The sequence below is a fragment of the Lacerta agilis genome, chromosome 10 (assembly GCF_009819535.1).
Source record: "Lacerta agilis isolate rLacAgi1 chromosome 10, rLacAgi1.pri, whole genome shotgun sequence".
In the NCBI taxonomy this organism is placed as follows: domain Eukaryota; kingdom Metazoa; phylum Chordata; class Lepidosauria; order Squamata; family Lacertidae; genus Lacerta; species Lacerta agilis.
In genome coordinates this window covers 36,565,720-36,593,610 of record NC_046321.1, presented here as the reverse complement: position 1 = coordinate 36,593,610, position 27,891 = coordinate 36,565,720, and the positions used below count along the sequence as shown (strand labels likewise).

At 41.9% G+C, this 27,891-nt stretch overlaps 1 protein-coding gene across 1 annotated transcript in view; it reads right to left on the bottom strand.

Moving 5' to 3' along the window:
• The window catches only part of MGAT4C (MGAT4 family member C), a 318,570-nt gene that overhangs the window by 239,365 nt on the left and 51,314 nt on the right, over positions 1 to 27,891 (bottom strand). The window contains exon 2 of the mRNA XM_033163089.1: positions 902 to 997. Coding sequence (XP_033018980.1) covers positions 902 to 928 — 27 coding nt within the window. The 5' untranslated portion in view covers positions 929 to 997. The remainder of the gene's footprint in view (positions 1 to 901; positions 998 to 27,891) is intronic.

Here is a 27,891-nt window from a genome sequence, read left to right as displayed (position 1 = left end):
ACCTTCAAACAACTTCTATAATCTGAGAGTGGGTCAACCAGTTTCCACTTAGAGAGAGAAGTGATGTATTCCAATTAGGATTCCCTCCATTATTATGTTATGATTTATTATTTATTGGGTGATAAATGCAGCAAAGAAATGTAAGAAAGTTACATTTATAATAGTTTGGTTTCAACCAGCTCAGTCAAATTAAATGAGTGAATTCGTGGTTATCCATTGTGTGCTCTGAAATCCCCTTGTAAGTGCACAGAATTCCTTGTGCTTTTGGAGGCAAGAAGAACCTTGTCAATCAACTAATTTAAATTCAGAAAAGAAAAATAGTAGGAGTAGCCAACATGAAATGCCATGCTGTGGTTCCCATTAGCTCCAGTCAGCATGTCTAATGGCAAGAGATGATGAGAGTTTTCCAACAACACTTGAAGGACACCACATTGGCTATCTTGCCTTACAGATTCTGATCCAGATGCTCAAGTGCCCAGCTCCCAAAACTAACTATTCAATGTATCCTTTCCCTCAGTTTTATTTGTTGCTTCAAACAGTTCCTTACAACCAAGTGTCATCTGAATATTAGGCATTATACACTCTTCACAACCATATTTCAGATCTCTTTCCAACATATGACTTTCCCTCATCAACTTTTCTACTTTGCTGTTCAGGTCACATGGAATCAGTTGGATAACCTCATTCTCTTTCCACCCACCTGACAAATAATTTCCCAAAGATGAAAAATGTGTGTACTTGCCTATAATATTTTTTTTCAAAGCTACCATACTCCTTGACCACATGCATTTAGTTTTCAGAGTATGTCACTTTTAAAATACTTTAGTTTACAGTTATTTCATTTAATTATCATAACATACCCCAATTGTTCGTGCTGGCTGGTGTTTATTTAATATCTTACTTTTTTGCTCTTGCTGTTTTCAACCATGGTGGTAGCGCTGAAACTCCATACCAATATTGCATTGAGGATTCCAAGCCTCCACAGTTTTCTTGAAGTCTGGAGAGAAAGAAAAAATCATAATATATATATCTTCAACTTATTACCACTATTACGATTTCATTTATTATGGGTTGGATCCAGCACTGCCTGTCTATGATCAATAACAGTTCACTGCAGACTTTCATGAATGAAAGTTGGGTGGGGACCATTTTTAGCCAAGCAAACTCCCCACATTGTTTCGCAACATCCTCTTACCCTCTAGAGCAGCTGGGCCAGACCTATCATTGGGCAGAGATGGATGCGGCAGAGTGGTGAGCTTAGGAACCCCCAGGGGAACCCCTAGGGGAAAGAAGGCTTAGAGGTGGTGCAGGGTTGTGGGACTACAATGAGTGGTCAGAGGGAGAAGATTGGGAGGAGGTGGTGTCAGAAGCTGAAGAGGCAACAGGTTTTAGTGAGCAGGAAGAGACTGTGGAGGAGCACAGTTCTGACTCAGAGGCAGACAGGGGATCAAGAGGCTGAGTGGAGGCAGGCTGCTGAAGACACCAGGGAATCTCCCCCTCCTGCTGTGACCAGCTCCCATCCTCCCTGGTCTCCCAGAACACAGAGACAAATAAAAAGGACAGAACAAAGAGAGACAAGACAAAGGAGTCTTAGACTGCTGGTGAAGGAAGTGGGGGAGGAGCCTTAGAAAGAAATAGGGGGGGGGGCTTCAGTCCTTGGAACTGAACTGCCTCATTGGGGCAAGACCTACTGGGAAGAGTTGCTGTGATCACTAGGCCTGCACTGTTTTGGTTTATTTGAATAAAGAGTTAACTTCACTGACACTGAGTGTTTTATTGCTGACTTACTCCTGACTCCGGCTCCTGATAGTCCTGCATTGTCAATCCAGCACTTTCCTGAAATATTAGGTAACATCACTATGCATTTTAGTGAACGAAGTGAAATGGGCTAATAGAATAAAGTTAGCACTGACAGTGTGACACAACTCACAACTGGCATCTTGTCCATCAGTATAGGAAAATGACCAGTTATGTTAAAGCGTGGGGAACTAGGCAGCATTGAGCAGCAAAATGGCCTGACTCAGTAATTGTTGTTTGCCCTCCTGGTTCATTATGGAACCTTTTATAGCTGCTTAATTTGGGTACTTAGTTGTGAATGCTGCTAATCGAAGTAATCATGGAAAATTGGAGCTTTTTCACAAGGCAAGAACAACGTCTGCATTTATAGTCACATAAAATAGCAATAATTTCATTATGTGCTTTGTCGCTTTCGCCCTCATATAGTTCTTTCTACCCTTCTACAGTATATGCTGTATGCATGGGGGAGAGACTTTGTGGATGTCATAAGCATTTGCTGAAGGTTTGCTTGACACACAATCCAACCATCTGCCATGCTGCAAGTGTTGACATGTCCCCAGCTGTCACTGGAAACCTGACTCCAATCTTGAGGATTGTTAAAGCATGTGAAGAAGAAAAGTATTCTTATTGTTTGACAGTGACCTCTTGGTAAGAAACTCAGTGAAGTTCAAGCCTAGATAGATAGATAGACAGACAGATGGATATTATGGCCATTAGATGATTGCAAGGATGATTGCAAGGGCAACTAGTGGAGGCTGCTGAACAGAAATGACTCACCACACCACTTTATTACAGAAGATTCCATAAACCAGAATAAACTACACTTTTCTCCACAGAGAGATTGCTTGGTGTGGTGAGATGTTTGCATGCAGTAGCTTGGAAATGGCTTGGGCAACTATGGCAATTTTGGTTTCTCGGTTTCTCTCCCCGCCCCCCCCATCTCCACTTCAGTCTGCACAAATAATAAATAATGCAATGTTAATGAAATTAGTGACCATTTGGAGGCCGACTGCCAACCACCTGTTTAAAAAATGTATGGACATATTGACTAATTATTAACATTGCCCAGTCAACATTTCCTCAACTTAGAAAACAACAACCACTGAATAAATATTCATGTCATCAATGTAAACGAGAGAGAAAAAGTTACTAATTATGCATATGCATCTGTGCCAAAGAAAAACACAACACTGCCAAGAGACTTCAAATTGTGGATACATTTGGGATCTGAATAGCCTTGCATTGCAAATAATAATTTCAGAGACAGTTGTAGTTCTTTCATTGCTTTTAATATCATGTATGTCCAGGAAAACAAATGTTACACTTTTATTTTTAAGCAAACAGAATTGCATCATGAGGAAAACAAATTATATTTGGTGCACACACAAAAATGTGCCTGGTATTTAGATTCCTTCCTTCTGGCATAAATGGTTCAAATTGTACATTTTCTTAATGTTCGTGATACAATTTCCCAGGAATGTGAAAGACTCCTTGGTAGTCAGTTACTGTTCTTTCTGTCCTTTCACAAGATAGGTAGTAGCAACGAAATTGGTAGTTTGGGATGTAAATACAAGGATGGACAAAACAGGAAAGTATTGCTGGGTTAGAAGCACCCTGAGAGGCAGAAATAAACTGATCTTTTGCTTTTGGGGATTTGAGGCAAGATCAGCCCTTTGCTGCATATTGTGGAAGTAATTTTTGTCCCAATGTGCCCTGCTTGAATATTTCCAACACGCATATTACAAAGACACATTTGGGTAAATAAATGCATATAGAAAGTGGAACATGAATAATGCCAGCAGCCACCACCTGCAGCTCCTGTTTTGGCTCTATACACCTGATCGGGAACACTGCTTTTTATTAGTGAAGCAACCCAAACTTGTAACTGGTCAGTCTCAAGGATGAATCTGATGTCCAGATGAATGCAGAGCTTTGGTGTCTCTCTAGTAAACTGAAATATTCTTGTAATTCTAATCAAGTTTGATTACGAGTTAATTCATTGTTTGTACACATGAACGTTGAGCATGCATCTTTGTGCATATACAGATGTTGATTGCTACTGACTCTTTACTGAGGTATTAATTGACAAGATTTATTCACCACAAGATGCCAGGGCAGATTACAACAATACAATACAGTGATACCTCTGGTTAAGAACTTAATTCATTCCAAAGGTCCGTTCTTAACCTGAAACTGTTCTTAACCTGAAGCAGCACTTTAGCTAATGGGGCCTCCCACTGCCGCTGCGCCACCAGAGCACGATTTCTGTTCTTATCCTGAAGCAAAGTTCTTAACCTGAAGCGTTATTTCTGGGTTAGTGGGGTATGTAACCTGAAGCATATGTAACCTGAAGCGTCTGTAACCTGAGGTACCACTGTATACAGTTATAAAAACCAATAAAAACATTACAATTATGAAATGAGAAAAGTCATTTCACTCGGAGCAGGACAGTATTCAGCAAAAGAGGTGAGTCCCACAAAATGAAATACAGTAGCTGTCAAAGGTCAATGTAAAGACGTGTGCCTTCATAATATGGTGAAAGGTGAAGAATAAGGCACACAGGAAAAGCTAGACACATCTCTGTGGGGAGGGTGCTCTCTCCTGGGCTGCCATGCTGCACATGTCTGAGGGTCATGGAACTATCAAGAGAGCCCCCTCAGTAGATCATAACATCTGAGAAGTTTAGTAGGAATGGAAGCAGTCTTTCAAACATTTGGGGCCTAAGTAATTTAGGCCTTCAAAATACTAATACAGATCCTCCAGGTGTCCCTATTTTCCAGGAACATCCCTGATTTAGAGAAGCTGTCCCAGTTTCTGATTTAATCCCAGAATGTCCTGCTTTTCCTTAGGTTGTCCCTATTTTTACTGGATAAATGTTAGAGGGTATGGAGTTATCTGATCCCCAAGCTGTCTGTATAGGGAAGGTTTTTTAAATGTGTTTAATGTTTTATTATGCTTTTATATATGTTGGAAACTGCCAAGGGCGGCTGTGCAACCCAGTAAGATATGTGGAGTATAAATAGTAAAATCATCATTATGGAATGGGATGTCCCTATTTTCATCAGAGAAATGTTGGAGGGTATGCTAATGTGAGCAGGTTCAATTAGTCCTGGAAACAAACTGGCAATCATTGCAGCTTCTTTTAAAAAGGCTTATATAAACTCTAAACATAATCCCGGCAAATAAAAAATAGCTGCAACTTTTTGAACCAGTTGATATTTCTGAATAGTCTTCAAAGGCAGCCCCACATAGAGCACATTGCAGTAGTCCAATCAGAAACTCACCACAGCATGGAGTACAGTGGCCAGGTCATCACTGTCCAGGGACCACAGCTGGTGAACCAGCTGGGAATGGGCACTCAGCCTCAGACTACCTGAGCCTCCAAAGACCATGTTTGATTCAGGAGCACCTCTGAGCTACAAATCTGTTTCTTCCAGGGCAGTATCAAGCTAAATACCATTCCTGTTCTCAAAAGCTGATCCCACTGTTTTTACAAGCCTCCTTGCAACTTGCACAAGTGGAAGAATAAAATAAACAAACTGGTGTTGTAATGAATTTTGGCCGGTGAAGAGGTCAGCCGCTTGGAAGAAAGCAGTAGAAGAGGCATTGAAGGAGTATGTAAGGATGAAAGGCCAAGCAACAAGCGTCCTAGGACTGGTGACCCGGGTGAGGCCAGAGGGGTCTGACCCGAGGAAGAGGCCGGTGAAAAGGTCAGTTGCTAGGAAGGAAGCAGTGTGTCATATGTAGAAAAGGGAGACACACTGGAAGTGAGAATGGCCCCAGAATAGAGGAGAAGGAAGAGGAAGAGGACAAAGAAGAAGAGGGCTTGGAGGAAGATACCCCAGAGGGACCAACCAGAGATATTTCGCTGGGAGCCCAGTATTCTGTTATAACCACGCCTGTACAATCCAAAAGCCTAGAATCAGTGAACATTGTGGAAGCCACAAGTGATTTGTTCAGGGAGGCATTTGGAATGTCAAATTGAAGGATGCCACCTCACCCATCAGTTCCTGTATATGCCCAAATACCCAGTGCCCTCACTGGAAAGAGACGTCCCCTCAAGGTACAGACACAAATTATTTTGTCCCCAAAGGACCAGAAATGCAGCTATTTTCACGAGTGACCAGCATATTGTCACTAATGGCGCCTAGAGAATACTCTTAGGAACTTTTGGCAGCCCTGATCACAAAATCCCATCCATTTACTCTTGGGAAAAGTGACAGAATAAATACCTGAAACTCTCCAAGCTCCACCAGGGGTGTGGACTGAAGATAATCCCCAGAGTTGGCCAAAAATATCCTGCATATAATTCTTAATGTAAGGTCCTAGGCAATGCCAGTCTCAGTAAAACACTACTCTCACTTTCCTGCCACGATGGGCGGCAGAAGGAGCCCAGAAACACTTGAACTGATTATTGAATCTTGGCTTACTCAAACCCCTTTGATTCTGGCCACAAGGATTTTTAAAAAAAAAAATTGGTAAAGATGGCCAAAACTTGGAAGAAAAGGAAAAGAAGTTACAGAAGAACTGTTATACTTGTTATGGGAGACAGGATACAAAGCCTCTCAGAGAAAGGCATAAATTGTATCTGAAGGAAATCAAGTATTTAGGCTTCAATATATCACATCACAGAGGAAAGAAGCCATATGTCTCATAAGAGAGCCCACCACTAGGAAGCAGTTGTGGGACTTCCTAGGGAAATGCAGGGTGGTGCTAAATACCTGGCTTCAGTGTTTTACCAGAATCCCTGAATGATAGTACAGGAGGAGTGAAGGAAGACCCTTTGTGTGGGGACCAGAGCAGCAAGAGGCTTTTGAGACTATTAAGAAATGCCTAATGGAGGCTCCGGCCTTGAAGCTGCCAAACCCAGAGAAGCCCTTCCAACTGTATGTGCATGAGCAGAATGGCGTGGCAGCTGGAGTTTTGACTCAGAAGTTAGGAAGCTGGAATCGGCCTGTAGCTTATCTTTCAAAGCAACTGGACCCAACGGCTAAAGGATGGCCACCCTGTCTGAGATCAGTGGCAGCCACTGCAGTCTTGGTGACAGAAGCAGATAAATTCACCTTTGGCCAAGAAATGAATGTAAATGTACCCTATGCTGTTCTCACCCTCATGGAGTACAAAGGGAGTTACTGGCTGACAAACCCCCGAATGGCCCAATACCAGGGCCTGCTGTGTGAAAACCCAAGAGTGCACCTAAGAGTGGTGAATACCCTTAACCCCGCCACCCTGATGCCCCTACCAGACGACGAGGAAATAGAACACCATGATTGTCTCCAGGTGATGGACGAAGTCTACTCGAGCAGACCAGACTTGAAAGATGAACCCCTGAAAGAGCCTGATGTTGTATATTACACAGATGGGAGCAGCTTTGTATCCAATGGCGTTAGGAGGGCTGGGTATGCTGTGGTGACCAACGATGAGATTGTAGAGGCAGAAGCTCTGCAACCGGGAACCTCTGCCCAGAAGGCCGAAATAATTGCACTCACTAGAGCCCTGCAATTGGCAGCTGGATGTAAGGCGAATATATATACAGATTCAAAGTATGCCTTCTTAACCCTGCATGCGCATGGAGCTCTATGGAAGGAAAGAGGTTTGATAGGAGCCCATGGAAAAGCCTTGAAGTATGGACAAGAAGTGGAAAGTCTATTAGAGGCGGTGTGGGCCCCTGAGAGGATTGCTGTAATGCATTGCAAAGGACATGGGCGAGGCAAGGATTTGGTCACCAAAGGCAACCATAAGGCAGACAAGGCTGCCCGATAAGCAGCTATGCAATCACCACCTTCAACCGTGGCTGCACTCATCCCAGAAATATCCACTGAAGACTTGGAACCTCACTATTCTCCTGAAGAGCAAGAATGGGCACAACAGGAGGGAGCCTGACTGCAAGATGGATGGCTACTCCTCCCAGACAACCGAGTGTTCGTGCCCCAACACTTGGCCAGCAAAATTGTGAGAAACTATCATGAGTCCACACACTTGGGTGGCACTGCTGCTAGGGAACATCTCGGGAGAAAATTGTCCTAACCTCTCACAATTAACTGCTGCTATCTCCCAGAGGTGTATCCTTTGTGCCAAAAACAACCCCAAGCAAGGAATGCAACCCCCACCGGGTGTACAACATGTGGGATACAGCCCTATGGAGAATCTGATTGTGGATTTTACTGAGTTGCCACCTGCAAGGACTTGCAAATATCTGCTAGTGTTTGTTTGTACGCTGACCGGATGGGTAGAGGCGTTCCCAACACGGACTGAAAAAGCCAGGGAAGTAACTAAGAAACTTCTAACCGAACTAATACCCAGGTTCGGACTGCCCAGGAGTATAGGGAGTGATAATGGATAAGGGAGCCTTTATCGATTAGGTAGTGCAGGAAGTGTGCAAGAAACTTCAGATAAAGAAGAGACTGCACTCTGCCTATAGGCCACAGAGTTCGGGGGAAAACTGAAAGGATGAACCGGACTTTGAAAATCCAATTGGCCAAGTTAACCCAAGAGACCGGACTGAAGTGGACAGATGTCCTCCCTATAGCTCTGTTCCGAATTCGAAGCGCCCCCACCAAGAGACTTAAATTGTCACCATTCGAGCTCCTGTATGGGAGGCCACCTCCATTTGTTCGTGAAAAACCAGCTGGACTGGACAGGTGGAAGAGCATATCACCTTCCACAAACAAATAATCTCTCTATCTGTCTGTCTGTCTCTCTGTGTCTGTGTGTTGTTGTTCCCTCAGCAGGTGGGCCCTCGAGCAAACACCGTGCAGCTTTGCTGAGCCAGTCCATCAGTTCCAGCCTGGCTATAGCTTGTGGGTAAAGGAGTGGAAGTGCAACCTTCTTACACGGTCCATACACGGTTCTCCTATCCACCCCAACGGCGGTGAAAGGCGGAGGTGACCCCCTGGAGTCGACACCCTGCTGTGCCTAGCCAGGAGTAGGTACTCAACGCACGGTGCACCAGTCTCCCCTGCTGCGTCTGACCGGCAAGGACGCCCAGCGCACGGGAGACCGAATTGAAGTAGCCCCTGCTGTGACACACTGGACGCTGTCACTCGACGCACGGGCCACCGGAAACCTCCAGTTTATGCAACGGAGACCATCCCCAGCAGAACCACATCAGAAAAATTGGTCGGAAGGACATTGTTATTAGTGGTTTGTCGACCAGTTGTTAGACAGGGCATAACTCTATAGATTGGGAATGTTAGAGGTGTGAACAATGTTGGTCTAGGCTGTTGGGATTGGACGGGAAATTGGAAGGGAAAATCCTGTTGACCCCTTGAAATTGACTTTGTCAAAGTAACAATATCCCTTTCTATTCCCTTGCGTGTATATAGTTGGGAACCAGAGGGGGAGGGCCTAGTCTTTTATACCTATGGGTGTATTTTCACTGGAAAAGAGAATAGGGAGTCCATTCTACAGCCAAACAGTTCTTACTGTTAGAAAGTTATTCCTGACTATTTGCTACATTGCAACTGCTCTCAAGAAGTCAGAATAGGTAAAATATTCACTGATCCTATTCTTCTCACACTAATTTCATTAGTCCCTTCCAGTCCTCCAGTAAATGTCATCACCCTCCATAAGAAATATGGGCCATATTCAGCTGTAACAGTAAACCAGAATTTAGTCCTCGAGGAATGAACTTGGGGTGAGGCACTGGCTCTTATTCGACTTCCTCCAGTGTAGTCACAAGGAGATTTGAAGCTTTCACACCAGGGGACACGCCACCCAGAGTCACCAAAGGGGGGTGGGAAGTCCTTTTATGTACAGGAACCGCAGGCTTACCAAATATACCTGTGGTTGCCACGCAACTGCTTACAGTCCAAGGGACTGACTGGAGAAGGACACCATTACAACGTTCGCCTCATACATGGCAGCGGTTGTGAGTGGGGCTGAGGAGAAGGTGGCTGCAGGAGGAGAAGGGATGGTGGAAAGCGGCAGAGGTATCAACGAATATGATACGGATGTCTTTGAAGTGGAGAAGATCCTGGACATGAAAACCACAGATAGTAAAATACTATACAAAGTACGATGGAAAGGTTATTCACCAGATGATGATACATGGGAACCTGATGAACATTTTGAAGACCCTATAGAGGTGTTTGAACACTGGATGGATCAAGTTATAGAGGAAATCTAAGTAGGTCAATCTGAAGAGGAAGCAGAACAAGCTGCTCCTCTCGATTGAAAGGGGGGAAATGAGGCACCAAGGTACCAGAGGGTAGGTAGAAAGAGCCACAGAACCCCATTTTAGATGCAGCTTCACTCTGATTCCATTTCAGAAGATGCAGTTTTGCTCACTCTAGCTAAAGCTTAACACTGCAGCTTTTTTAGACATATCAGCAGTTTCAGCAGTTCAGCAGTTCAGCAGAATGTCAGTAAACGGCCGACCACAGACTTCCTCTTTTCCACACTCTGTCTGGGTAGCTAACCACAACTCACCCTGTGACCGAGCCATTTCCTGTGAACATCAGCAGAAGCCAAAATAAGGTCCCAGGTGCAGTTGGGGGTCAACGGCTAGGCATTTAGGCACTGAAATAATAGCATATAGCACCTCCTGGCGGCTAAAGCAGCTTGAAACAGACAAAGGCAGCCGGACAAAGGAAATGTTCTGATTTGCTAACGCAGTATTATAATATTAGTTCTGATAGGCCAGGAGGAGGGATTTAGGAGGAGCTTTACTATGTCATAGAGAGTACTTAAGCTTGCCCCACAGGAGGTGGGGTGTGCATTTTTGCCTTTTGCTTACTGAATGCACCTTATTGCAATAAAGAGACTTTTTTTCTGAAAACTTTGCTGCCTGAAATATTTTCGTCTGGTCTTATTGGGTCAAGGCATACAGGCGTAACAATCTCTCTGGTTTACTGTGAAATCCTGTGTACCTGCACTATACCCTTATATACAGTAAACTGAAAACTGTATCCGACAGGGGAAGATTCAGCTGGTAAGTTTATAGATATATTGGAAAGAGCAGGTAGGAGGTGCTTTGTCTAAAAGGAAATATGTTTTCACTCAGTCCTCTTGCAAGAAATCAATGCAGCTCACACCTGACATTTCCTACTCTTCGATTCAGGCACAAGTAACTCTGAGCCCATATTTATTTATTCAACTGTTAGAATGCTTTTGCACTTGTTATTGGCACCCATCTGTCTCAAGAGACAATGGAGTGTGCCTCGTGGGGTGAGGTCAAACTGCAGGAAAATCATAGCACTTGCTGTGGATGCAGAAACTGGTAATTTGTAACTGCTGGCTCCCACATTCTTTTTACTGTGTTGCGTGTTTAGACCTTTAACCTTCCCCTTAAATAAATTCAGACAAGACTCAAATTTTTGGTTTCATTTTTGGCAGAATTTAGGCCACAACTTTTGGTTGCATAGGCTCTGGTTCGACTAGCTCCTTGCACAGTTGCAGGTAGCACTGACCCAGGGCACCAGCATAGGTCATCCTAGGGTGAACACCTGAAACAGCGGAAAGCCGGGGTCAGGCTAGTCCACCACCCAGATGTCCCCGTGGACTCAGGCATGGACACAACCCCTCTCAGGGTTGACCAAACTATTGAGTCCCTGGATTACTTTAACAGAATACCCTTCGCATAGGGATGGTGAGAGTGTTCCCCCACCCCTATCACCTGAACCAGAGCCTATCCGCAACTTTACAAGTTATGACGATTTGCTACACGACAGGCGAAATCCAAATGGCAACAGTCAACCAGCCAAGTGGGGAAAATTCCTGCCGTGCCCCTGTCCCAATGACAGATGACACACGATGGCATAGCAAGGTCAAGCACAAGCCCTAAATATAGGGAGAGGTGGGTGGGTGTTCCGATGCACTGGCCCAAAGGGGAAGCTCAGGGACACATGCATGGGCTTATATATGTCCCTTGATCCATTTGGCCAGCGTCCCATTGGTCTGATTACACCCAGCATCAAGGGCCCTACCAATAGGGTGTTGTGGCTATCCAATCATACCCACCCACAACACAGGGTTTGGTTGCCAGGTTGCACCACAACATGTGCCCTCTGTGAGGGAGGACACGATTTAGCTGCACCAAAGCGACCTTTCCAGGGTGCAAGCCTGGTATAGAGGTCCTGGGCTGTCTAGACAATATGATCTCCCTCTCAGCCTCACTGATGTGGTTGAAAGGAAAGCATATTTGGCAGCAGCTTGGTTGTAGAGTTGCCACAAGAAGATGTACAAGATGCCATTCAACCATCTTAGGGACTTTATTCCAGATTTGTATAGTATTTACTCCTTAGTCAGGGAGAGAAAGAGAGACTCCATTCTGGGCTTCTTGCATTTCAACTGCAACCAGCAAAGCAGTTGTCCATGATTACCAGACAGGGAACAAACTTTAGTCTCTACCTGCAGCAAACAGGTGTTTTGTGTTTGTTTATGAAACCCAGCAGGTCAGGATTTACTAGACGTGCGCATTGGCCCAAATTACAAAGTGAATATGGGTGAGTCAGGTGAGGTTTTCACAAGTCAGACTGCATTGTAATCAAGGTTTATCAGGTTATATCATGGAATCCTTAAAGTCCTGAGGAGCTGTGTAAACTTGGGTATCCACAAAAAATGAGTTGGCATTTAAAATAAAGCAACCACTCCATTATTGCTGCTGCTGTTGCTTTATTGCTATTGTATTTCTGGTTGTTGTTGAAGTGAAACCAAGCTAACTAGGGAAGTTGCCCTGAACTCAAGTCAAGAGGAGTGGAGAGAACCTTGATTTCATGACTGATAGGTCTAGGTTTAATCACATTGAATTATTTTCCTAGGCCATAGTTAAAGTGATTTGTAATAACTAGTAGTCTTTTGTTTCTCAAATGGTTGTGTTTTTCTGCAAGTTCTGCCTAGGAATGCAAGGTATTGCCATTCATCCCAACTGCTTTCTGATTCTTAACTAATAAAATCAACACTCCAATCAATTTGTCTTCATTTTACTGCCCCCCCCTTTCCTTAGCCTTCCTCAGTTTGCATTTGTTTGGTTACTAGCTTGGCTACCAGTTTGCAAACTTCTAGGAGAGCTCAGTTCAAAGCAGCAACAAGATTTTCCTTATATATGTATTTGCAACATTTGGAAGCAGCCTGGTCTGTTTAGGATCTTCTACTCTGTATGATTCCAATTCTGTCCATCCTACACATTTCCAATTTTCAAACTGATTGTTGCAGGCTGGGAGCATAGAAGAGGAAACGTGATTTCTATTTTTGATGGTGAAGCCTGTGCATGCAGGAGAACCACAGCCCCTCTCATTTTGAGGTTGCATCTCCCCAGAAGGGGCAACAATGTCTGTAAATTTCATACAGTTATAGCCAAAAATCAAAAAGTCAGAGAAAGTTTCTCTTGAGTTTAAAAAAAAATCATACTTAAGGGTGCCCCATACAAAAAAGAAAAAGAAAAAAAAAGAATCTGGATTGATCTGCTTACAACTCATCATGCTTAATCCATTTAGCAGATCTGATTCAGTAACAAACTAAATCTGAAAGACAGAGTGGATCCAAATTAGATTGAGTTTGTACTATAGAAAGTTGAAATGTTTGGGTCCATTTTTTTTATTATGCATTCTCTGCTAGACTTATCTGTCAGGCTGGTACATCTTATCATTCTCTGGTCAAAGTGTCCCATTCATGAGCCTGATGCTCATCCTTTCAAAGCAGATATGTTATGTTATCCCAGACAGCAATCTTCTTTTTTCATTCAAGTGACCAAAGAGTTAAACTTACACATTTTAAGTGTGCACTTAATTATATGTCATTTTACTTTCCACATGAAGCCTACTTCCTTGAAGTTCGAAAACATCTTAGTCCAATTAAAAGGTATAATTTCACTAGCTCTGTGCCTGCATTCTGTGGGACCAACATGACTACAAAGACTGTGACCTAAATTTATCCTGCAGCAATATGTAAATTTTATAATTCATATGGATGAGCTTGGGGGAAAGAAAGCCAACATTAATAACTTGAGAGGGAGTCACACAGATGGGCCCGTGGATGTGTTTATGCTTTGAATATGTGATTTCCACTTTGGACTGTTTCTGTCTTTCGTTGTCTCCAGCTGGGTTAGCCACAACACTTTAAAAAAGAACACACACATATGGATTGAGTTCTCTCCCATTCCCTCCCTGCTCTCTCACACTTGCTCACGTCAAAAAGCACATCCCATGAAATTATAATCTGAGCCATCCTCAGCTAAATCAATCTTCAAAAACACCTGATGACACAAACCTTACCAAAGTAAGCAGATGCAACTGTTTACCAATTAGCAAGAGGAGGATTGACTCTGTCTTTATTTTTAGGAAAGGGAAAAAAAAGTTATCTACTGGGCAAGTCACTCGAGGTTTTGAATGAAGGATGGAAAACATTCTGATGCTGCACTGTGGTAAGAGTGATGCTTTAATAAGATCTACAAGCAGAAAACAAATTCCTGCTTTGTATGTTGCCATGCTTTCTTAGTATTAATGTCCTGGGGAGTAATACAGCACTGAAAATATTATACATAAGTGTGATGTATCATTTATTTATTTATGCATAACACTGTAAATTTTACACATTTCTTAGTTCAGGCTGCAATTAAACTATGGCAATAGCCATATTTTTAAGCAAATATTGCTGTGTCTGTTGCTTATAGCTCTGCTCTGTGCGTGTTTGTGTGACATTTCCACCCCCCAAAGAAATGTTATTTAAAACATTACTGTTTTTTTAATCATTGGGCACCCATGGGATTCCTCCTCAAGTTTAGACCCCAAGGGAAGCTCTTCTAAGGAAAGTAGAATATCTCTACCCTTTTCTTCTTGCATCCACATTGCCAGGTCCAACATTCCCTGGGCCAACAAGACTTGTTGTTGTTGTTCAGTCGTTCAGTCGTGTCTGACTCTTTGTGACCCCATGGACCAGAGCACGCCAGGCACGCCTATCTTTCACTGCCTCCCGCAGTTTGGCCAAACTCATGCTATTCGCTTCGAGAACACTGTCCCACCATCTCGTCCTCTGTCGTCCCCTTCTCCTTGTGCCCTCCATCTTTCCCAACATCAGGGTCTTTTCTAGGGAGTCTTCTCTTCTCATGAGGTGGCCAAAGTACTGGAGCCTCAACTTCAGGATCTGTCCTGAACAAAACTAGTACAATCAAACTGAAAAGCTGATGATAAAGTCAGATAAAAAACAAATGAATGCACATGGGAGAGGAGCTGTGTTAGTCTATTGTATACAAAAGCAAATGGCCTTAAAGGACTCTGTGTGTACACCCTCTCTTTCTCCCCCGCCCCCTCTCTCACACACACCAATTTATTAGAATCATTATAACTACTGTACCACTCTTTGCATTGTTTCCTGGGGGTAAGCTCGATTGAACTTGTTTCTGGTTGCATGGATTCAACTTGTAAAACAAATTGAGTGTTTACAACAGATCATGAGCCATGCAAAATACAATATTGCCAAAAAAAATTACCGTTTAAACTGCAAGCAATCTTGTAAAAACATTGTGCCATTTAAACTGCTAGCATGAAGTACTAGCCCCATCAAAGAAAAGAGAAGTATCAAGCTTCTGTTTGATTGTTTCCCTAATCTCTGATTTACTCCGTATCAACAAACTTGAGAGCCTTATTATCACTTCATTCACTTGACAGAACAAGGAGGATCTCTCAGTCATGCTAATACTCCATGTTTTCTGTTCATTACATCAACCTATTTGATTAACAATATTAGTCCCTGCTATTTGTTTCTTTCATTTTAGCTCAGGCTGTAGGGAAGTCCCCGAAAGACCTATTTTCCAAAAAAGTTCAAATGCCAGCAAAAACTTCAGACTTTAATGATACTTAGAGAAGAGACACTGATTTAATACCACTGTACTTTCTAGTGTGCACAAGGGAGCTCTCAGAAGTCTTTCATGTGGAGTGCTATCGTGCTTCCAGAGGATTTAGAGATAGCATTAAGTCCTCTGAGGTTTGTGCGATGAGTGACTTCTCTTTACTATTCATTAACGTACTCTAAAAGACAAGCCCTCTCATTCTAGGGGTTCTGCACTTAGTCAAAAATGAAGGGGACAAGAAAAAGAAGACAGAGTGAAGGCAAGCATTCTTGTCATTGTTGTGGACAGGTGGTGAGACATTTGGAGACACGTGGCAGTTTCAATACGTATTCAGTGCACAACTGTGTCTCTTGAATTGCAATCTGTTGGTTGCTCTCCAATAACTTTTTACCACTTTGTGCAAGGTATTTGGGATGGGAAGAAACTGAATAGGGCTGTAGGACTGTGTTAGGATATCTGATTTGCATGCAGAATGTCCCAGGTACAATCCCCAGAGTCTGCAGGGTAGAATTGGAAATGTATTCTTCCTGAAACCCAAGAGAGCTGCAGATATTCAGTGCACATAGGACTAAGCAAGATGGAGCAAAAGGTTTGACTTACAATCAAATAATTGGACAGTTGAAAGGGACCCCTGGGTCATCTAGTCAAGACCTCTGCAATTCAGTAATCAAAGCTAAAGAATCCCAGATGGAAGGCCATCCAACCTCTGTTTAAAAATCTCCAGTGAAGGAGGTGGTATTGGGCAACTTCCTAAACTCCTTTGTAATATATGTGTGTAATATATGTATCTACCCTCTTCTCTTCTTCCTCTTCCACCATTATAATTATTTCACTCCACCAGTGTGCTTCGAAGCACAATTCAAACTGTTGGTGTTGACGTTTAAAGCCCTAAATGGCCTTGGCCCAGTATACCTGAAGGGGCACCTCCACCCCCATCATTCTGCCTGGACACTGAGGTCCTGCTCCGAGGGCCTTCTGGTGGTTCCCTCACTCACCGCGAGATGTGAGGTTACGTGGAACCAGGCAGAGGGCCTTCTCTGTGGTGGCACCCACCCTGTGGAACACCCTCCCATCAGATGTCAAGGAAATAAACAACTATCTGACTTTTAGAAGGCATCTGAAGGCAGCCCTGTTTAGGGAAGTTTTTAATGCTGTATTGTGTTTTTAATATTTAGTTGGGAGCTGCCCAGAGTGGCTGGGGAAAGCCAGGCAGATGGAAGGGTATAAATAATATGTTGCTGCTGCTGCTGCTGCTGTTGGTTGTTGTTGTTGTTATATTACTGAAGTAGGCCACCATTTCTTAGGAACACAAAAATGTAGAATTCATTGCAATTGATACATTAAAGCAATAGATGCATATATGTGTGTGTGTGTGTATGTGTGTGTGTAATTTATTTAGATCACCAACAACCAAAACACAAACAGTGAAACCCTCCAGGCGGCCGATACATTGGATATACATGAACAATGAAAACATATTCAAATATACATATACATATGAGAGAGAGGAAAAAAATAGAGCAAGTGAACACTATTGAGTCTTGAGGGCCATGAGGAACAAATAAGCTTTCAACAAATGTCAAAAGCACATCACCATTTGTGCTCAACTTATTTCAGAGGAGGGACGATTCTGTAAGGTAGGTGCCACAACAGAGAGTGCCCTCACCCTAATTAATACAAGATAAGGATATAGGAAGTAATCTAGGTGGGGGTGGGGGAGGAAGTTCCAACCCAGTGAAAGGAATAAGTGTATCGCATTAAAGGCACCCAGGGGGAAATGATTCTGTCAGGATGCCCAGAGAAGGACTGATGGGCCAGAGAACCCCAAAATGTTGGTTTGAGGGTGGCAGTCACCCTGGTTTGATGTATGTCATGGTAAAATCCATAACCTTGCTTAACCCTGCCTAATAATCAGACAGCAAATGGGTTGGTTGATTCAGGATACACACCCAATACATGTGCCAAAACCTGCTAACATCTGTAATCAATAAAGTTGTGGCTTGTTTAAATCCCAAGCAGCTGTCCTGTAGTTATAACAACCTTGCCCTGCCTTGGCTCCACCACCGCGCTTGGACACACAATGATTCAAGGCACTTTGAAGGCACATGGACACATTAGCATTTATATTATAATAACTATGCAAGAGCGAAGGGATGCTGAATTAAACAAGGCTTCACTAATTAATTTTGGGGAGAATACTTTAGATTTTAAAGGTCCTAATGAGCTTCTTAAATCAAGCACTTTAATTATACAGGTTAATTAATATTGCTCCAGTGCTCTAAAAATGCAGAGCACCTCATAAGGTCTATGAAACCATCCTAATTAGTCACAGAAAAACATTTGATTCTGGGACACAGAGCAAAAAGATATTGTTGTTGACATTTTAGGATCCCTTTATCTCGTTCTGCTACTTATTTGTACTAGCTGAGCATAATTGATACAGGCCCACAAAATGAGGGCATCTCAGAGGAATATTACAAGAGTGCCAGCTGCCCTGGAACTTTGAGAAAAGCACCTTTTGCACATGCACCTGTCAAATAACTTGCCTTGTGCAACCTGCACACCATGTTTGAGAAGTACAGTAAGGAATACAGATAAGATTGGCATTATCATCATTATTATTATTCCCATGAATTAGAACAGAGCACAGAGAGAAGTTTGCTCATGACCTGTTTTACAAGAATGTAAAGCTTACAGGGAAAGCAGGCAGCATCCAGTCAAAGCAAAGCCATGTTCACACCACACATTCAAAGCATTAAGATACCACTTTAAACAGTCATGGCTTCCTCCAAATAATCCTGGGAACAGTAGTTCATTAAGAGTGCTGAGAGTTTTTAATGGACCCCTACTCCCCTCACAGAGGATGAATGGATTATTAAACCACTCAGAAATTGTAATTCTGGGAGGGGAACATGAGCCATACTCTTTTCAGCTTTTAAGTGGAAGGAACCAGAAAGTACTTCACTACCATCAGACAAATTTCCACAGATTTTAAGCACTTCCCAGAGAAGAGAGCAAAATGGGTGCTGCTGATAATTGAGTCAAGAAGGGTACAGCTCTCGGCCTGTTTACCTCACAAAAGTAAAGACTGACCGCTCCTTTATTACATTAGGAAATATGAACATTAGGAATCTATCGCCATGCATTGCAGCCTCCACAATCCCCCTCTACCCTCCTCCCAGAATCCAGCCATTTTAAAAGTGGGGGTGTTCATTTAATTCTAAAAGATCAGAATCCAACAACCTTTTAGGTTATTGGGGTCTGCCCTCCCAGAAATTACAGGAAAAGTCTTCGTATTTTCAACACACATGAACCGGATTCCTGTTTCACAGAGGATACCCGGTTTTTAATATATTTTAAAAAATGCAGTAGTCCCAGTGAAAACAGCTGTCATTATTGAGCTGTGACAGAAAACAAGATGGCAGCTAAACTAAAATCCCTAATGGGTGCACCATTCTTTCTAAGCCCCAGGCTGTCAAGTCTATTCACATCAATGGCTCTTTCAAAAAGTTTTTTTCACCAGGATAACAATAAATAACCTTGGTGACTTATAGAATGGAGTTTACAGAGCTTTTTGTTCTGTTCTGTTCTGTTTTCCACATATATCTTTTCAAATATAAATAGACCAAAGCAAAAATCTGCACACATTTTTAATTCATTGAGAGAAAATGAATTGGCTTATTTAAATCTATAACCAGTCTTAATGAAAGAATGAGAAACAATAGAAGCAAAAGGGGGAGACACTAGGAGGGAATCAATCAAAAGCATCCCTCCTTGGAATAGCAGTAATGCTTCAAGGACACAAATGGCACATTGGAAAATGCTTCTACTTATACCGACTCCCTGAACAGTAACAGCAACACAATAAATATTTCATATACCAAAAGACATTATCCTCAACGAATAAACTAAGGTTAAGTTTCTTCATCCTGTTCTGTAAGGCGAAACAGTTCTCTGAGGACAATAAATCCAACTCTAACACTGAATCAACAACCACCGCAATGTTCTCCCCACCAAACAGGATCTTGTTATTATGATCACAGAATTGCAAAGCATAAAAAAAAAATCAAAAGCCCAACTAACAGAATGCAAGGTCATCTGCCCATTATGAATCTGTGCATTCTGGGTTCTGAATTCCCATGAAGCATAAACAACATGCAGAACCAATCAAGAAGAGAGAAAGAGTGCAGAACAACTAATGTATATACCACTTAACAGCAGAGAGATTACTCTGTCTAAGAATGGGCATACCAACCAGAGTTGGAAAGTGAGCACTCCATGCAACACAGGTCACTTCAGCCTCTAAAAACTAATATGGATCTAGGAGTGCAACCCAATTATTGGACCCAAGATTGAACCCAGACAAGAGACCCACCCATGCATAGGGTCTCTTGCCTGGTCAGAATTCAGTTTCCATTATTAGGGCTCATCAAGCCAATTTCTGCTTCCAGGGACTAGTTCAGGGCATGCAATGCTGTTACCCACTCAGATGTTACAGAGAAACACAGCCAAGTATCATCCACTTATCGGTGATGCTTCACTCCAAATCTCCTAAATGACCTCTCCCAGCAACTGCAGATAGATGCTAAATAGTGTTGAGGACAATATAGTGACTGCTATGTGGCCAAGGCACAGTTACCCAATGCAATTCTCTGATACAATCCCTGCATGCAAGAATCAAGTCACTGAATACAGTGTCATCAACCCTCAAAGCAAGGAAATCATACATGAGAATACTGTGGTCGGTGGTATTAAAAGCTGCAGAGAGAGCCAACAGGATTAAGAGGGTTGCACTGCCCCTGGCTCTCTTCTGGAGAAGGTCATTCATCAGGGCATCCAAGGTCTATTCTTTCCCCCAAACCTTCCTTGTTTGTGTATAATACAAATAATTCTTGAAGCACAAATCAGATTCTAGAAGCCTTTGGTTGAGGGTGTGGCAGATAGGCTAAGCTAGACTCAAGGCTCTTGTGATTAAAATTATTCAGGATACAGATGTTGTTGTTTTTTGCCACTATTGGATAAGAGGTTTGGCTGAAGTGTCTACAAAGGATGTATTATGAAGTCAAAATGTCCTTGAAGAGAAAGTTTATCAAACTACCGTTCTGGCCACTTTCAGAATAAAGGCCAATCCCCTGAAGAAATATTGTGTTCTGAGCCTCACTTGTCTGCAACTGGCTGTTCTAAATGATGCCCAAGTCCCAGCTTCTCCATTTGATGAAGAAAAGGCTAGTCATTAGTACATGGTTTCTACTGGATTAGAAAGATATTTTGCATTGGATTAGTCACTCCATCGATGCCATTGTATTCCACAAAGGAAAGCTCAATGATTTCACGCTCTTGTGTTCTAAGCATTGAGCCACTGGATTTCTGCCAAGCAAATGTTAAGTCTGTGCTGTGTAATAATTATTTTGAATCTAAGCTTTAGTTTGTGCAGCTGTCATTAATCAGCACTGTCTTGTTGCCTATTTGCTTTGGCATTTGAGGCCCAGTAACCATATTCGTTCAACTAGCTTAAATGCTGCACAAACCCTAGGGTGTATTGTTTATCTGTTAACTGTGCTCAATATAGATTTAAGTTTTGAGCTTCAAAGAACTGACATGCATTTTCTCCATTTTAAAAAAAATAAAATTACTCCATGCTCTTGGTACCCGCCTGCCATTTCCTTTGTGATTAGAATGAAAAAGCTCAGAAAAAAGGTTGGTCTTTCAAAGCTCCGTCTGGGTATACATAAGGGACTTGTCAAGAAAGCAAGCTCATTATTCCATCCAAAAATGAACATAACCAGTTTAGAGTGAAACTGAGAAAAGGCAATTCGACTAACACGCTAATCAATAAAAAGCACTAGTTTCACAACATCAGATTTTAATTTGCTTCCAACAAACAAACACTAGCAAAATACTCCCATGCATTTCCGAATCTTGTTTTTGCTTTTAAAAAAAGGAAGAAGGAAAAGTCTTTGCAACTCATCTATTTAAGACTGAGCTGTATATCCATAACAAGAGCTTCTAGACATATCGATTGCCATTTGAGAAGAGAAAAATTAAAACTAAAGTTACTCAGACATAGGGCAATTTACTGGTTAAGTATGGCAGTGAATGTGACAAAGAAGGTATTCAATATATGCTGAAAATATAATATCATGCCCATCTGATATGGGAGTTCCAAGAGATAGGTGCTACCCCACTTAAGACCCAGTTCTCATCAAAGAAGTGTCTTGCCGAGAGAATACAATAAAATTCCTACATAAAAAAGACCCTAAGGACCCAATTATGACATTATGTGGAACACACTTCCTGGTAAGACTGTATCTTCAGTAGACTTTCTCATGCAGAAGTCAGTTGGGTCAATAAGGGGTGATCTTTTAGGGAACCTAGTCCCAAGTCATATTTGTACACCAGAACCAACAACTTTGAACTTTGTTCATCAGCTAACTGGCACCCAGAGCAATTATTTCATCAACAGCATAAGACGGCGGGCAGAAGTCTTTCCCAGCTAACAGTCAAGCCACTGTATTTTGCATGAGCTGCAGTTTCTGGGTGAACATCCCTGATAATTGTATCTGTCCCACATGCAATGCCCACAACCCACTCTGTTGTTCCATTGATGTGATATTCCAAGTAAGACAATATCATCCAGATTCGTTGTGTTTTAACAATATGGTGGTTGTGTTCAAACTATGCTTTGGATGCTGAGTTCAATGCTTTGGTGTTTCAGAAATGAAGGACATGCACACTCACTATTTAAAAAGGTGGGAAATAATTTTATGAAACTAGGGACATTTAAGTACAGAATCTTTTGAAACTGAAAACACCTGCAACATCGGTTTCAGTATGAGGGATGGTTTTCGATACTGAGTTTCTTCACAAGAATTACTGATGATTGATTTCTCAGGTGTCCAGGTCTTGTCCAGAAGCTTCAGCTAGTGCTGAATTCTAAGACTAGCCTGGTGATGGGAACAGACTGCCACTCAAACATGACACCAGTGTTAAAGACCCACAGAGTCTTTCCCATCCATAAGTGGAAACAACCGAGCCCCATAACCAGAAGGACCACCTAACCCTGTATGACCCCAAAAAATTAACCAGTACCATCTGGGGGAGCACTAGTCATGTCAATGAGGATTGTGCCTTCATTGTAGGGGCCCAACTCTGAGGAACTCCCTCCTGCTAGAAATCAGGTAGGCTAAAATAGTTTTACTTCAGGAGCTTGTTGCACCATGAATGCTAATCTTTTACTCTAAAATATGACATTGCCAGTGTGGTATAGTGGTTAGAGTGCTGGATTAGGACTAGGTATGGGCAAGTCCTACTCAAATCCCTACTCAGAAATGAAGCTGACTGGATGACCCTGGACCAGTCTTTAAATTATCATTCAACTGTCAATCTATCATCATGTTGTTGTGAGGATAAAACAAAAACAAGAAGAAATTGAGGAGGAAGGAACCACTCCAAGCTCTTTGGTGGGATAAAAACATTTTTTTAAATGGCTCATCCCATTTACCTGAATGAAGATTGAAGCTCTGAGCAGATTTCCCATACACATAACTGCTGCACAGGGACTTGCTAGTCTCATAATTGTGTTCCTTAAAATATCATATATTGAATGAGCTTTCTTAAAATGATAATGTTATCTTTCTTAACTTGTTCTTCCTTCTTTAATTTAAGGTATATCTGCAGGAAAATTGGATGATTCATTCTGAAGAATTTGGATTTGACTATCATTAAAATCACTATTTTCGCTGACACCTACACAGTTCCCCTGCAACCGTAAGATTATTAATGCAAAGAATTATGGTTTAATGAACAGGATTAGAAGCCCATTAGAAAAAATCATTACCAAGATGTCTGTTTAATTTTTTTTCATTCAAAACACATTACTTATTGCATCCTTTCCTACATTCAGACTGAGCTGTGAGTTCCTAAGCAGCAGAAATGCTATTGAAATGATTTTTAAATGCCTTCAATGGGTCCAGTATGATATATGAGAAAGTAAAAATAGCAAATGTATTCTAGATCCTGTTGAAGCCTTTAATTATCTTTTGGAATAAGGAGAAAGCAACATCTCTAGACATTTAGAAAAAGTATTGTGGCTTACTGGGTTAATGAAGAAATTTTTGCAAACACTTTGATGAAGAACTACTCCTTTCTTCTGCTGTTCTTGATGACTATTGTTACTGAAATAATTATTATTTATAGGTTTTTATATCTTTCCAATCTTCAAATCAAGAGCTCAGGGTGGCTAACATCTGCATATATTTCTGAAAGGTTTTTTGGTTCACTATGCATTTGGATGTTTTACAAACAATTTTTTCACAATGGTTCCTAAGATCAGGGAACAAGTTTTCATCTACTTTGGAATATAGTTGGGCACCATTTTGAAGCAAGATGCTGAAATGAACCTTTCCCAACTGCAAAAAAACTTAACCAAATTTTGTGTGATGGTTCCTGAGATCAAGGAGCAGGATTTTTGTAGGTGTTTGGATTTAGTTGGGGGCCATTGTGAATTAAGATGTTGGACTGACCCTTTCAAAACTGCACTTTTTCAACCATTGTTTTCCAAACCACTGGTTTTGGGTTCTTCTTATAATTCCCCAGCAATGCCAGGTATGAGGATCCAAGTAAATAATAGAAAGCCATATTGTAAATTAACCATAATTATATAAAACTATAATTAAAATCACAGAACCACAATCTAATTTTAACAGAGCTCAGCAGTGTCAATATCCATAATAGCAACTCACTAAAATCTAATTTCCTTCACAATCCTGGAAAATAAAACTATGTTTAACTGCCACTTAAATATTTCTATTGTGGGGTCAGCCAGATGTCTTAAGGACGGGACCTCTCTATTTCAAGAACTCAAATTCTGTTACCTTACTTCCTGCACCATCATGATAGCTTTCCAGAAGATAGAGCTGCTTTTTCTGAGATCCACGAATTGATACTCAGGAGTGCTGCTGATTCAATGAGTCACAACAAATCTATCATAGCCCATTGACATACCTAGACTGACTTGGCAGTTTGGCAGCAGGTGACATAACCAACAAACTGGGTTTCATCCTACTCTAGATTGCGTCTCAAGTCTCTGCACCTTCTGCTGCCCCCATTACCAAGGAATAACAAGACATAACACAATATTTTCAAAAAAGGCTCAACTTTATTGATTACAGATGTTTGGCATAGGCACTGGATAGAACCATTGGCTTCTGGCCCATATGCCAAAATTATTTCCTGCGCCAACCCAACAGCAGGGTAATCCTGTGACGTACATCAAATAGAAACGCTCCTGAAGGGATGCTGTCTTGAGGAGTACTATGGCTCTGGACCCTGCCTAGGCATCTGGACAGAAGCAACTACTCCCAGAACTCTTTAACGGGATACCCTTTCTCTCAGAGGGGCAGGCAGAGGCTACAAGCCCCACTCCAGACAAGACAAAGACTTACCCAATGCTTAAACCACCATAAGTTGAGATGGTTTGCTATGAAGTAGGCAAAACCACCAGACTAGATCCAATTGCCCCAGTGGGAAAATTCCTACCCAGCCCTGAATACAGTGGCCAACCAAGGTCAAGAGCACCCAATAGCAGCCATTATTCAAAAGTGATGAACTGGGCACTGAGGACAGGGCAAAGCACTTTATATCTCCCAGGAGCAGACCCAAAGTCAGCCTGCATGCTCGGTTGGGTTTGCCCCTTGGGAAAGGCCAACCTCCAAGCCTGCCTATGATTGGCCAGTTTTGCAGGCAGGCTTGGATCCTAAACTCTGGCCAGTAGTGCAAGCAGTTATGCCTCCCACTGACCAGGCAGCCACGGGATCAATGCTGGACTGCATTGGAGGGAAGCAGCGCTGGCATGCAAAGCTGCCACACCACTGATGGTAAGTGGACTTTGCCTGGCTCTTCTTACTAAGCATCACATCCCAAGAGTACTTCACCTGTAGCTCAGATGACTAGTCTACTTGGTTATAACCCATTGTCTGCTTCAAAGATCATGCCTTGGTTGCACCTTCAGACTGACAGCCCTGCTAGTTACATGTGCTCCTTACATTCTTCAGATATTTTCTGCTCCATATTCAAAGCACAGCACTGGAACATACACTACTGAAATAAACAGGGCTCGCACAAGCAGAGCAGTTGAGGATCAGGAAGTACATGATTAAAAGATTTCCTGTTACATCCGGCATTGCTGTAAACCCAGGCAATCCCCAGCAGTATCCAGCTCAGCAAAAAATATGTAATATTTTATGACACTCTAAAAGCATCAACTTTGTATCAGTCTACAGACTACATGAACATCTCCCTGGTAAAAAAAAAAAAATCAAGCTATTAAATCAATGAGTAAGCACTGCCTCTATATTTTATAAATAATCCAATATAGAGTTTCCTGACATTTATGGACATTTACAAATTAAGCGTGTACTTTACTTGGAAGATTGAAGATCTAATCCTCAGAGTGCTTAGCCAAGATTGAACTGCTTATTTTATACGCATGAAAGGATTCCTTTTTCTACAAACCTTGGATGCTCCACATCTTTATACATGATGTGGAAGCACAAAAATATTGGTGGCTTGGGTACCCTTGGTCCATACTGCTGAGGTTTCAAGAAAGGGGAAAGTGAATGCATTTACTTGAATTGGTAAAATGTACACATATCCTATGAGAGAGATGTGTGAGCTCCCTAATTCCATGAGCCTCATAAGTGTGGGAATATGACATATAAATCACCACTTTTTGCATTGCATGCAAATCAGTTCAGTTTGAGGGGGAAGCTAAAATGTGAGAAAATGTTCACTACAGAGTAGACAAGGGGCGACAATTTCAGGACAACTGGAGTCCCGTTGAGACCACAGTAGACTGAGAATTTAAATGTGAAAGGCTTTGGCATAGTTTACATGGATATTTTAATCTGGAATTCACAGATTCAAGCCATAACCCAGAGTGCTATCTTGGCACATTAATAAGTTAGCGAGGAGTTGAGTGAATCCAAAGACAACTCCTTGTGTTGGGGAAGGAGCTGGTTTTATCATGTTTTACCTTCATTCTTATTAATTTTAAGTTCTACACAGACAGGAGCAACCCATTTCAATGAAGTTCTTGTTTTCTTACATTGCCTATCAGTGGAGTCATTAGAGACAGACAACTCAAGTTCAGTTGTTGTTTTTCCTATCCTGGCTATTGACTGTGATCCAGGAAATCCTTATTTCACAGGCTTGCTTAATAGTTCTCTTCCTAACTGCTGGAATACATAACAAGTCTGCCTTGCCAATGTCTGTAGGAGAAAGGAAGGCCAACAGAGGTTGAAGACTGGTGACAAAGGTTAAATGAGAGATTAGAGAGTGTTCACTGTGCTTTGATCTTGCCTTCAAACCTGAAGAGCCAGATACATCGGTGAATCAGAGATGCTCATTTAATCTATTTGGTCTTGTGTTGCCACACTGACTCCATTACTTGCTACTGCTGCCTCTTCCTTCACTGGGGAAAACTAACAGAGAGCCCTGCCGCCAGGTGGTTTGCTTTCCCTAGCCAAAGGTGAGGCAGTTGACAGCAGAAGAAAAGAGGAAATGATAGAGTGAACAATGTAACCCACTAAGAAGCAAAAGACTAAAGAGCTAGTGTTCATTTCGCTGCTGGTATGTCTGAAGGAACTTGGAGGCGGAAAAGTCTTGTTCATAACTTGGTTTGCAGAACTCTGACTTCTTCTAAATGGGATATTCATTGTACGTGGCAGTGTATATGAGGGAAGAGAAGTCTGCTGATTTATTTATGAGTGGCACATAAGTTCATTTCAATCACATTTAGTTTATTCACTGAGTTCCATTCTGAAGGAATGAATTCATTCTGATCATTTCGTCTGTGGCTGAGAAAATTGAACTCTAACAGATTGCAGTCCCAGAAGAAATTGCTTGGCGTTAAAGAGTTTCAAGTAATTGTTAAACTCCCACATGCTTCAGGGGAGAAAGCATGTCCCTGATTAGAAAAGCAAGCTGGAAAAAGTAGACAGCAGACTTGTAGTTAATAGGTATGATGCATCCCCGTGTAGAATACACTGACCCAATAAGATATTTCCATTCTGAATAACCAGCATATTAATTGATATCGACTCTATTCATAATCATCATTAGGCATCTGGATGCAGAGCTTTCAGCTCTTCAGATTGCTTTTAAAGTGATAAAGATGTTCTGTAGATAAATAAATAAAAGCACACACACAAATGAATATGAACAAATGCCTGGGAAACTTACTTCCATTGACTCATCATTGCTCACTGAATTATGCACTTCAGTCAAGTCAACAGCAAATTAAATAGGGG